The sequence below is a fragment of the Neofelis nebulosa genome, chromosome 10 (genome assembly GCF_028018385.1).
Source record: "Neofelis nebulosa isolate mNeoNeb1 chromosome 10, mNeoNeb1.pri, whole genome shotgun sequence".
NCBI classification, from domain to species: Eukaryota; Metazoa; Chordata; class Mammalia; order Carnivora; family Felidae; genus Neofelis; species Neofelis nebulosa.
The window spans coordinates 30,933,469-30,945,505 of record NC_080791.1 but is presented as its reverse complement, the minus strand read 5'-3'; the positions used below and the strand labels follow the sequence as shown (position 1 = coordinate 30,945,505).

The window sequence follows — 12,037 nt, the reverse complement described above, 5'->3', positions numbered from 1 at the left end:
TTAACCATCCATCATACAAAGTTATTACAATACCATTGACTATATTCCCTATGCTGTGCTTTCATCCCTATGTTTTATTTATTTTGTGACTAGAAGTTTGTGCCTCTTAATCCCTTTTACCTATTTTACCCTATACCTTCAGCCCCCTCTCCTCTAGCAACTACCAATTTGTTCTCTGTATTTATGAGTCTGTTTCTGTTTGTGCACTTATTTTGTTTTTTAGATTCCACATGTACATGAAATCATATGGCATTTGTCTTTCTTTGTCTTATTTCACTTAGCATAATACCCTCTAGGTCTATCTATGACATTGTGACTGGCAAGATTTCAACCTTTTATGGCTGCATAATACTCCATTGTATATTTACACCACTTCTTCTTTATACATTCATCTATCCATGGACATGTGTTGCTTCCATATCCTGGCTATTGTAAATAGTGTTGCAATAAACACAAAGGTGCACATATTTTTTCAAATTACTGTTTTTGTTTTCTTCAGGTAAATAGCAAGTAGTGGAATTACTGGATCATATGGTATTTCTATTTTAATTTTTTTTTGAGGAACCTCCATACTGTTTTCATAGTAGCTGCAAGAAATTTACCCTCCCACCAAAAATGCACGAAGGTTCCCTTTTCTCCACATCCTCACTGACCCTTGGTACTTCTTGTTTGTTTTTGATGCTAGCCATTCTGACTGTTGTAAAGTGATATCTCATCATGGTTTTGATTTGCATTTCCCTTGTGATTAGTGATATTGAGCATCTTTTCATGTGTCTGTTGGCCATCTGTATCTTTCTTTGGCAAAACACTTATTTATGGTCCTTTGCCCATTTTTAAATCAGATCATTTGGTTTCTTCGTGTTAAGTTGTGTGAGTTCTTTATATATTTTGAAATTAACTCCTTATCAGCTATATCATTTGCAAATATTTTCTCCCATTTAGTAGGTTGCCCTTTTTTTTTTTTGTCGTTTCCTTTGTTGTGCAAATTGTGTAGTTTGGTAAAGTCCTGGTTGTTTATGTTTGCTTTTGTTTCCCTCACCTGGGGAGACATATCTAGAAAATATTGCTAAGGCCGATTCCAAAAGTTTACAACCTATGTTTTCTTTTAGTTTTATGATTTCAGGTCTTACATTTACATCTTTAATCCATTTTGCGTTTACTTTTATATGTGGTGTAAGACAATGGTCCAGTTGCATTCTTTTACAAGAAGCTGTCCAACTTTTCCAACATCATTTATAGAGAGACTGTCTTTTCCCCATTGTATATTTTTGTTACCTTTGTTGTAAATTAATTGGCCATACAAGCTTGAGTTTATCTCTGGGCTCTCTATTTTATTCTATTGGTCTGTGTGTTTATTTTTGTGCCAGTTCCATTCAGATTACTATAGCTTTGTAATATAGTTTGAAATCTTGGATTGTGATATCTCCATCTTTGTTCTTCTTTCTCAAGATTGCTTTGGCTAGTTGGGGGTCTTTGTGGTTTCATAAAAATTTTTGGATTCTTGGTTCTAGTTTTGTGAAAAGTGCTATCAGTATTTTGATAGGGACTGCATTGAATTTGTAGATTGCTTTGGGTAATAAGGACAGTTAATATTAATTCTTCCAATTCATGAGCATGGTATATTTTTCCATTTATTTGTGTTGTCTTCAATTTCTTTCATCAATATCTTATAGTTTTCAAAGTTCAGGTTTTTTGTTTCCATGGTTAAATATATTCTTGGAATTTTATTCTTTTCAATGTCATTGTAAATGGGATCATTTAATTTTTCTCTCTGCTAATTCATGCATGGTATATTTTTATCTTAACTTTCTATCATTTTGTGTACCAGGTTAAAGGTGTATCTCTTATAAATCTATTTATTTCATTTTTATCGTGTCTTACAACTTTTACCTTTTAGTTGGAGGATTTAGTACATTTACAAAATTTGCTATGGTTGCTAATATATTTGTATTTATTTCTACTATCTTAATATGTACTTTCTATTTGTACCTATTTTGTTAATTTTTGTTTATCTTTGGGAGAGGGGAGACAGAGAGACAGAGGACAAGCAGGGGAGGGGCAGAGAGAGAGAGGGAGACAGAGAATCCTAAGTGGGCTCTGCACTGACAGCAGAGAGCCCTGTGTGGAGCTTACAAACCATGGGATCATGACCTGAGCTGAAGTTGGATGCTTAACCCACTGAGCCACGCAGGTGTCCCTCGTACTCATTTTTAACTTTATTCACTCCTTTTTACCTTTTATTGGTTACATTTTTAGTTGTTTTTTTCCCCTCATTCTTTTTATACCCTTTAGACTTTTTTTTTAAGTAGGGTCCATGTCCAATATGGGGCTTAAACTCATGACTCTGAGACCAAGAGTCACATGCTTTACTGACTAAGCCAGCCAGGCAGCCCCTAGATAATAAAGTCTAAAGTTAAGATCTGAGCATTACAGAAACTTTAGCGCTCGTTCTCTCTCTCTCTCTCTCTCTCTCTCTCTCTCTCTCTCTCTCTTTTTGCAGTCACAGCATCTCACCTTAGATATTTTCTCCTGGTCTTATAATTTATATAGATTTTGCCCTCAAATTAGACATTAGTATATTTTTTATTCAATTAATGTTTGTTTACATGTATTTGAATATCTATCAACATCCTTCCTTACTTCACATTTTTTCTTGAACCTCAAACATTCCCACTGGGGTTATTTTCTTTCTGCTGACAGAACAGGACTTAGAATATCTTTTCTTAGCTGAGGTTCCCAGAGAGACTTAAGCTGTAATGCCCTAAGGCACCTGTGGTCTGTATAGAATTAACTTTCCTAACATGCATCGATAAGAAATAAGAAACGATAAGAAACTAGTCATTGAAAACATTTTCTGTAAGGTGTTATCTTATGGAACCCCAATTGAGAAAATCTGCCTCAGAATTCCCTTTATAACATAGCTTTTTTCTTTTTTTATATATGTTTATTTATTCTTGAGTGAGGGAGAGACAGAGTGTGAGCAGGGGAGGGGCAGAGAGAGACACACACACAGAGAATCTGGAACAGGCTCCAGGCTATGAGCTGTCAGCACAGAGCCTGATGCAGGGCTCAAACTCACAAACTGTGAGATCATGACCTAAGCCGAAGTAGGATGATTAACCCACTGAGCCATTCTGGTGCCCAAATGGATCTTTTGATGATAAAACCTTTTGGCACTTGTCTAAAAGGTTTAAATTCTGTTTTGTTTTTCTTGGACAGTTTTGCTGGGTAAAGTGTTCTAAGCTGTGAGCACTTTTCTGTAAGCACACTGAAAAGATTACATCTTCTGGATAGTATTGTTGCATTAATATTTGGAAAAGACTGATGTAGGTATGAAGCTGAGGTATAATAACAGAAGAACACATGTAAATAGAGAGACATGTATTCAAACACTTCTTTGAACCTTGGTTTCTCCATCTACAAAGTGGAAAAGCTACATGGTTGCTAAGATTAGAAATAATGTATATACCTCATCTGAAATATAACACATACTATGATCTTCATGATTATTATTTCTGTTTTTCTCTCTTGGTCTATAGTATATCCATAGATTTTATGAGTTTGAGTTGACAGCCCAGAGAATAAATTTTTATGTAGAAATTGTGTGGGTGCATGATAGAATTCTCCTTCAGTGAGCCAGCCAGTCAGATTATTGAGAAAGAAAATAATCTGGCTCCTCTGTCCTCATCCCAAGTAGGCAGGTTCCTTTCTTCCTTTTGACACCAGATTATTTGCTAAATTTCTTAGAGACCTTAGGCACCATATCTAACTAAGTGATCAGATATTATTATAGTGCAATGGTTTGAATTTAGGTTAAGTGCTATAAGTTGATTATAAAAAATGTGATTAGTTTCCCATGGCATCATTTGAGGAAATTCACTGGACTAATATTTGATCACTATCAGTAAGAGGTTTGACTATATACATATAGCTGAGGAATAAAAAGACACAGAGTACTCAATTCCAGGCTTTGCTGTCATACCCATCAGTACCCAGCAACCAAATTGCTATACCTTCTCTGGTTGGGTGTGATCTACCATATCACCTTGGAGACACACAGGGTGTAGGGAAATGCCTGAAGACATTGTTCCTGGTGCCTTGTATTCCTCCCACCTACATGCACACACACACACACACACACACACACACACATCAGGAATTTGCCCATCAGCATATACAGTACTTTCTCTGACATAGAGCAGTAATCCTTATTCTCTCTTAGGCCAGAGACTCTTTTTTTTCCCTCCCACCTGAGTAGGAACAAACATAAATAAAATTTGGTGCTATTTTATTCATATATGCCTAAAAGCACACTTGATTAGAGAATAAGAATATGCTAAGGATTAGGCATCTAACTGGGTAAATCAGTCATTGAAGATGTTGAAGACTTGTTAAAGCCTAAAATAGGCATGACATGGATATAGTATAATACTTATAACAATTTCCCTGTTGAGTTTTTAGGTTCTTTTTACATTTCTGCTATTGTAGGCAACACTGATTTTCTCAACATAAATCTTCCTACAAAAAAACTGCTTGTAAATGAGTTCCAACAATCTAAGAAATGTGTCATAACACAGTATTACAGCTTGGGTTCATCTATAGTTTGGATGTATGAACCACTCTTCCTTTTCTCAAACAGGATGATCTATGAAGAAAAGAAATGTTGACAGTAAGAAAGGGTAAGCCTATTCAGTACAGAATGGAAAAAAACCCTGAATTGCATTCTGGGCATGAAGGCAGATTTTAATGTTTATAAAACATAGAAGGGATGGGAGGACTCACCTCATTGTCTCTTGGATGAAGCCAGGTACCAGGGAGGTAAAGTGTTTCCTGAGGTCCAATAATTGAATATCGCCCAAGGTTACGTCCATTGATGAACACAAACCCATAATTCCAGTTCTGAAAAGGATGGAATCTTGAGACATAGGAACAGATTCACACAGGCAAGGGAAAACCTAAGGCACTTTTGGGAGCGAGACCAAGACTCAATGTTTTGTGGCACTGAAAGTGGAAGTGAGTTTAGACTGGGATATGTTCTACCAAGCTGTAACTAGTTTAGGGATGACAGAGAAAAACACGAACCAACCCTTTAATGCCCCATGATATATTTTGCTGCAGTTTTTTTTTTTAAGCTGTTGTTCTGTTTCCAGAGGTAACTACTAGGTTGTAAAGATGAATACTAATGCTAAGAGCAGTTATAAAAGCTACACATTTTTTAAAAATCGGCTTGCAATACAATGATGAATGACAGAACTAACATCTAGGAAAAGAAAACTGAGAGACAAGAAGATATTGAGACAATTTTTCCACTAGAGGCATCTGCTTATTTAGAAAGAGGTGGCTGAGAAGCTGAGCAGAACCTTTAACAGCCTCATAAGTTTAGGGGAACAAAAGCTAGATACCATGGAATCTTACTAAGTAATTTACACTCTGGGTTGTGATCCTGAGGGGCTACACCTGAGGAGAAGAATAAACAAGAAATAGTCCAGTCATTGGATGGAAGCCTTGATTCAAATCATTTCAGTCCTCATAATTGTAGTAAGGTGATTACTAGTGTAACTAATCAATACAGAGGTGGATGTAAACCCTCTAACATCATTTTAGGCTTTGAATTATTTTTAGCATTTTTCATATATAATTTCTGGAACTCAACAAAAAATAATCAAGACAACAAAATAAAATAAAATAAAATACTATAAATACAACACAATACAATACAAAAGAGGAACAAAAGACAATAAGAATAGATGCACAGGTGATGCAAATAATGTATTTACAAGTCACAGGCTTTAAAATAATTATGCTTATTAAATTAGTATTTTCATAGAGTTCAAAGAAACGACCTAGAATTTTGTAAAAAAAAAAAAAGGAAGCTATAAAAAACATCTAAAATTATATAATGAAAATTCTAGAACTAAAAATTATAATAATTAAAATTAAGGATTTAACAAATGTTTTGAATAGCAGATTAGATACAATAAATAGAGAATATAGCTAAATATAGAATTACTAAACTGAATAATAGGAGAGAAAGTTTTCAAAATTAAGCTGAGAGGAAAGAAGAATGAGAAGCACACAAGACAGGAAGAGACAAAAGGTATATGGCAAAATGGTCCAACATATAAAATTAGGGCCTCCGAAATGCTCCAGTTAAAAAAATTAAAATTTCTGGACTGCATGTTAAATAAAGCAGTTATATGATATTTATAAGAAAACAATCTATAAAGACATCAAACAAAATAAAAGAAAGAACATAAAAAGATAGAATAGATAAACCATAAGCAAAATGAAGTTGCTATGTCAGAAAATGTTGACGTTTAAGGTAAGGAGCACTACTAGAGGTAAAGTGAAACACCTCCTGATGATAAAAATCTTAATCTACTCTGAATGATAATGATATATTAAGAAAGTAAAAGTATAGATTCAGAATATATAAGCAAAATTGATGAAATAACAGGAGAAATAAAATTCACAACCATAGTCTAAAACATTCACACAATGTTTCAATAGCTAATAGGTAAAGTACACAAGAATCAATAAAGACACAATATTTAAAATAAGGTGATTAATAAAGTTGAACTAATTGACACATGTAGAAAATTGATCTAAAATACATGCAGAATATACCTGTTCTTTCAAGTATACATAATAATCTTTATAAATTTTACCCCATGGTGGACTAAACAAGTGTTGTATTTTAAAGTTCTCAGACCACAATGCAAAAAAAAAAAAAAAACAATTGATAACAAAAAATAGTATAAAGTAGCCAAATATTTGGAAATTATGAAACATGTACACTTCTAAGTAACCCAGAGGCCAAAGCAAAAATCATGAGGGAAATTAGAGCATATTTGAATTCATTGGTGTTGAAAATAAAACATACAAAAACTTAAAGCATATATATCCAGAATAGACAAATCCATTGACACAAGGAGATTATTGTTTTTCAGGGGCTGAGGGGAGGGGAAGATGGGGAAGTAACTGCTTAATGGGTACAGGGTTTCCTTTTAGGGTTATAAAAGTGTTTTGGAACTAGATGAGGAATGGTTCCATTCATTGTAAATGTACTAAATGCCTCTGAATTGTTCACTTTAAAATGGTTAATTTTAGGGGCACCTAGTTGGCTCAGTTGGTTGTCTGACTCTTGATTTTGGCTCAGGTCATGATCTCATGGCTTGTGAGTTCAATCTCTGCATCAGGCTCTGCACTGACAGTGTGGAGCCTGCTTGGGATTCTCTCTAACCCTCTCTCCTTGCCCCTCCCCTGCTTACACACATGCACTCATTTATCTATCTCTGAAAATAAATAAACTTAAAATAACTTTTAAAATGGTTAATTTTATGTTAATGTGAATTTCACGTCAATAAATGTTTTAAACTTATGGGATACAGCCAAATTCATATTTAAATGAAAATATAATTTCAATTCATATGTTAAAAAAGAATAAAAAGAAAGAAGATAACTACTAAGATAAAAAGTAGAACAAACAGGGGCGCCTGGGTGGCGCAGTCGGTTAAGCGTCCGACTTCAGCCAGGTCACGATCTCGCGGTCCGTGAGTTCGAGCCCCGCGTCAGGCTCTGGGCTGATGGCTCGGAGCCTGGAGCTTGTTTCCGATTCTGTGTCTCCCTTTCTCTCTGCCCCTCCCTGGTTCATGCTTTGTCTCTCTCTGTCCCAAAAATAAATTAAAAAAACGTTTAAAAAAAAAAAAGTAGAACAAACAAAACACTTTACACTTTCAGAATGGCTATTATCAAAAAATTTAAAAAACAAATAAACAATAAATAGCAAGTGTTGCCAAGGATGTGGATAAAACAAAACCCTCATGCACTGTTGGCGGGAATGTAAATTGGTATAGCTACTCTGGAAATCAGTATGGAGTTTCCTCCAAAAATTTAAAATGGAGGGGCACCTGGGTGGCTCAGTGGGTTAAGCATACAGCTCTTGATATTGGCTCAGGTCATGATCTCACACTTTGTGGGTATAAGTCCCCTGTCTGGTTCAGTGCTGGCAGTATGTAACCTGCTTAGGATTCTCTCTCTTCCCTCTCTCTCTCTGCCCCTCTCCCACTTGCACTGTCTGTCTCTCTCAAAATAAATAAATAAACTTTTTAAAAAAAGATTTAAAATAGAATTACTATATGATCCAGTAATTGCACTACTAGGTATTTACCCAAAGAAAACAAAACATTAATTTAAAAAAATATATATGCATATCTATGTTTATTACAGCATTATTTATAATAGCCAAGATATGATAGCAACCCAAGTACCCGTGGATAGGTGAATGGATAAGGAAGTTGAGTGAATGGAATATTACTCAGCCATAAAAAAGAATGAGATCTTACAATTTGCATCAACATGGATGCAATACCTAGAAGGTATTAATGCTAAGTGAAATAAGTCATACAGAAAGATACCATATGATGTCGTTCATATGTGAAATTTAAATAACAAAACAAATTAACAAAGAAAAATAGATACAAGTGAGAAAACAGACTCTTACATACAGAGAACAAACTAGTGGTTGCCAGAAGGAAGGTGAGTGGAGGAATGGGTGAAATAGGTGATGGGGACTGAGAGTACTCTAATCTTCATGAGCACTGAGAAATGTATCTAATTGGTGAATCATTATATTGAACATCTAAAACTAACATAACACTGGATGTTAATTATACTTGAATAAAAATCTTTAAAAAGCAAAACAATAAAACTAGGTGATGGGAAATTATTAGTATTTAGAATTTGGACCATTAAAGTAATATATGTTAGAAAAATATTTTAAATGCTTAATATTTTATTTTATTTTATTTTATTTTATTTTATTTTAAGGTTTATTTATTTTTATCATGAGAGTGGGGGAGAGGCAGAGTGAGAGGGCGACAGAGGATCCAAAGTGGGCTCTGTGTTGACAGCAGACATCCTGACATTGGGCTTGAACCCATGAACTGCAAGATCATGACATTAGCCGAGGTCAGATGCTTAACTGAGCCACCTAGATGCCCCAATATATTTTTATTTTAAAATAGTTTCAGATTGGTTGCCTGGGTGGCTCCATCGGTTACATGTCTGACTTTGGCTCAGGTCATGACCTCATGGTTCGTGAGTTTGAGCCCCACATTAGGCTCTGTGCTGACAGCTCAGAGCCTGGAGCCTGCTTCAGATTCTGTGTCTTCCTCTCTGCTCTTCCACCACTCATGCTCTGTCTCTCTATCTCTCTCTCAAAAATAAATAAACATTAACAAAAATTAAAAAATTAAAAAAATTAAAAAATTAAATAGTTTCAGATCTATAAGAAATTTGCAAAGATAGTACAGGATTTCACAAAAGAACAAAATAATAATAATAATAATGGCAATGGCAGAAATGAAACAGAAAAGAACTATATAATACAGTAAAAGTCACAGCCAACCATTGATTCTTTGAAAGATTAATAAATTGGTAATATTCCAGTGAAACATAAAAAGGAGCAATCAAACATAATACATTGAAAATTCAGATGAAATGGAAAAATTCCCAGAAAAACAAATTTTATGAAAGCCAACTTTTAAAGAAACAAAATCTGAATAGTACTTTAATCTTGAAGGATTTTAATTCACACTTACAAACCTTCCCACACACACACAAAAAAATGTTAGCCCTACATGGTTCAACTAAGGAAATCTACCAAACATGTAAGAAATAATACCAGGCTTACACAAACTTTACTTCCCAAATCATTTCTGGGGGTCTTAAAACTTGGTACCAAAATATGACTAAGATATTTCAGTCACGAATATAAACACAAAAGTAGTCTTAATATTTATAGTAGTCAGAGATAGAAGATGGAGGCATAGGAAGACGCTGGGCTCACCTCGTCCAGCTGATCACTTAGATTCCACCCACATCTGCCTAAATAACCCAGAAAATCACCAGAACACTAGCAGAACAGACTCCCCTGAGCCAAGAGGCCCACAGAAGAGGGTAGGAAGGGCAGAGAGACAGTGTATGCTACACAGACTGGCAGTAGGGAACCAGGGCAGTGGAGGGGCAGCCCGCCCAGCAAGGCAGAGCCCCGAAGTCTGGCTCACAAAGGTGGAGGGGCTGGATTCTGTGGGTCTGACAGCCAGTGGGAGTTAACATCTGGAATGTTAAAAGTCAATAGCTCGATTGTAGAGGAGAGTTCCGGAAGATGGCGGCGTAGGAGGACGCTGGGCTCACCGCGCGTCCTGCTAATCACTTAGATTCCACCTACACCTGCCTAAAGAACCCAGAAAACCGCCAGAGGATTAGCAGAACGGAGTCTCCGGAGCCAAGCGCAGACGAGAGGCCCACGGAAGAGGGTAGGAAGGGCGGCGAGGCGGTGCGCGCTCCACGGACTGGCGGGAGGGAGCCGGGGCGGAGGGGCGGCTTGCCGGCCAAGCAGAGCCCCCGAGTCGGGCTGGCAAAAGCGGAGGGGCCGGACGGACTGTGTTCTGACAGCAAGCGCGACTTAGCGTCTGGGAGGTCATAAGTTAACAGCTCTGCTCAGAAAGCGGGAAGGCTGGAGGACAAAGGGAGGGAGAGCTGCTGAGCCCCCGGACAGACGGCAGAGCTCAGCTTGGCGGGGAACAAAGGCGCTCGCCAGCGCCATCTCCCCCGCCCATCCCCCAGCCAAATTCCCAAAGAGAACCAGTTCCTGCCAGGGAACTTGCTCGCTCCGCGCAAACACCCAACTCTGTGCTTCTGCGGAGCCAAACCTCTGGCAGCGGATCTGACTCCCTCCCGCTGCCACAGGGCCCCTCCTGAAGTGGATCACCTAAGGAGAAGCGAGCTAAGCCTGCCCCTCCTGCCCCCGTGCACCTTGCCTACCCACCCCAGCTAATACGCCAGATCCCCAGCACCACAAGCCTGGCAGTGTGCAAGTAGCCCAGACGGGCCACGCCACCCCACAGTGAATCCCGCCCCTAGGAGAGGGGAAGAGAAGGCACTCACCAGTCTGACTGTGGCCCCAGTGGTGGGCTGGGGGCAGACATCAGGTCGGACTGCGGCCCCGCCCACCAACTCCAGTTATACACCACAGCACGGGGGAAGTGCCCTGCAGGTCCTCACCACTCCAGGGACTATCCAAAATGACCAAACGGAAGAATTCCCCTCAGAAGAATCTCCAGGAAATAACAACAGCTAATGAACTGATCAAAAAGGATTTAAATAATATAACAGAAAGTGAATTTAGAATAATAGTCATAAAATTAATCGCTGGGCTTGAAAACAGTATACAGGACAGCAGAGAATCTCTTGCTACAGAGATCAAGGGACTAAGGAACAGTCACGAGGAGCTGAAAAACGCTTTAAACGAAATGCAAAACAAAATGGAAACCACCACGGCTCGGATTGAAGAGGCAGAGGAGAGAATAGGTGAACTAGAAGATAAAGTTATGGAGAAAGAGGAAGCTGAAAGAAAGAGAGATAAAAAAATCCAGGAGTATGAGGGGAAAATTAGAGAACTAAGTGATACACTAAAAAGAAATAATATACGCATAATTGGTATCCCAGAGGAGGAAGAGAGAGGGAAAGGTGCTGAAGGGGTACTTGAAGAAATTATAGCTGAGAACTTCCCTGAACTGGGGAAGGAAAAAGGCATTGAAATCCAAGAGGCACAGAGAACTCCCTTCAGACGTAACTTGAATCGATCTTCTGCACGACATATCATAGTGAAACCGGCAAAATACAAGGATAAAGAGAAAATTCTGAAAGCAGCAAGGGATAAACGTGCCCTCACATATAAAGGGAGACCTATAAGACTCGTGACTGATCTCTCCTTTGAAACTTGGCAGGCCAGAAAGGCTTGGCACGATATCTTCAGTGTGCTAAACAGAAAAAATATGCAGCCGAGAATCCTTTATCCAGCAAGTCTGTCATTTAGAATAGAAGGAGAGATAAAGGTCTTCCCAAACAAACAAAAACTGAAGGAATTTGTCACCACGAAACCAGCCCTACAAGAGATCCTAAGGGGGATCCTGTGAGACAAAGTACCAGACACATCACTACAAGCATAAAACATACAGACATCACAATGACT

The 12,037-nt window shown here is 37.8% G+C and overlaps 1 protein-coding gene across 1 annotated transcript in view; it reads right to left on the bottom strand.

Moving 5' to 3' along the window:
* Positions 1-4,271: 4,271 nt before the first annotated feature.
* The window catches only part of LOC131487090 (beta-galactosidase-1-like protein 3), a 72,565-nt gene continuing 64,799 nt past the window's right edge, over positions 4,272-12,037 (bottom strand). The window contains 2 exon segments of the mRNA XM_058687377.1: positions 4,272-4,645; positions 4,783-4,899. Coding sequence (XP_058543360.1) covers positions 4,580-4,645; positions 4,783-4,899 — 183 coding nt within the window. The 3' untranslated portion in view covers positions 4,272-4,579.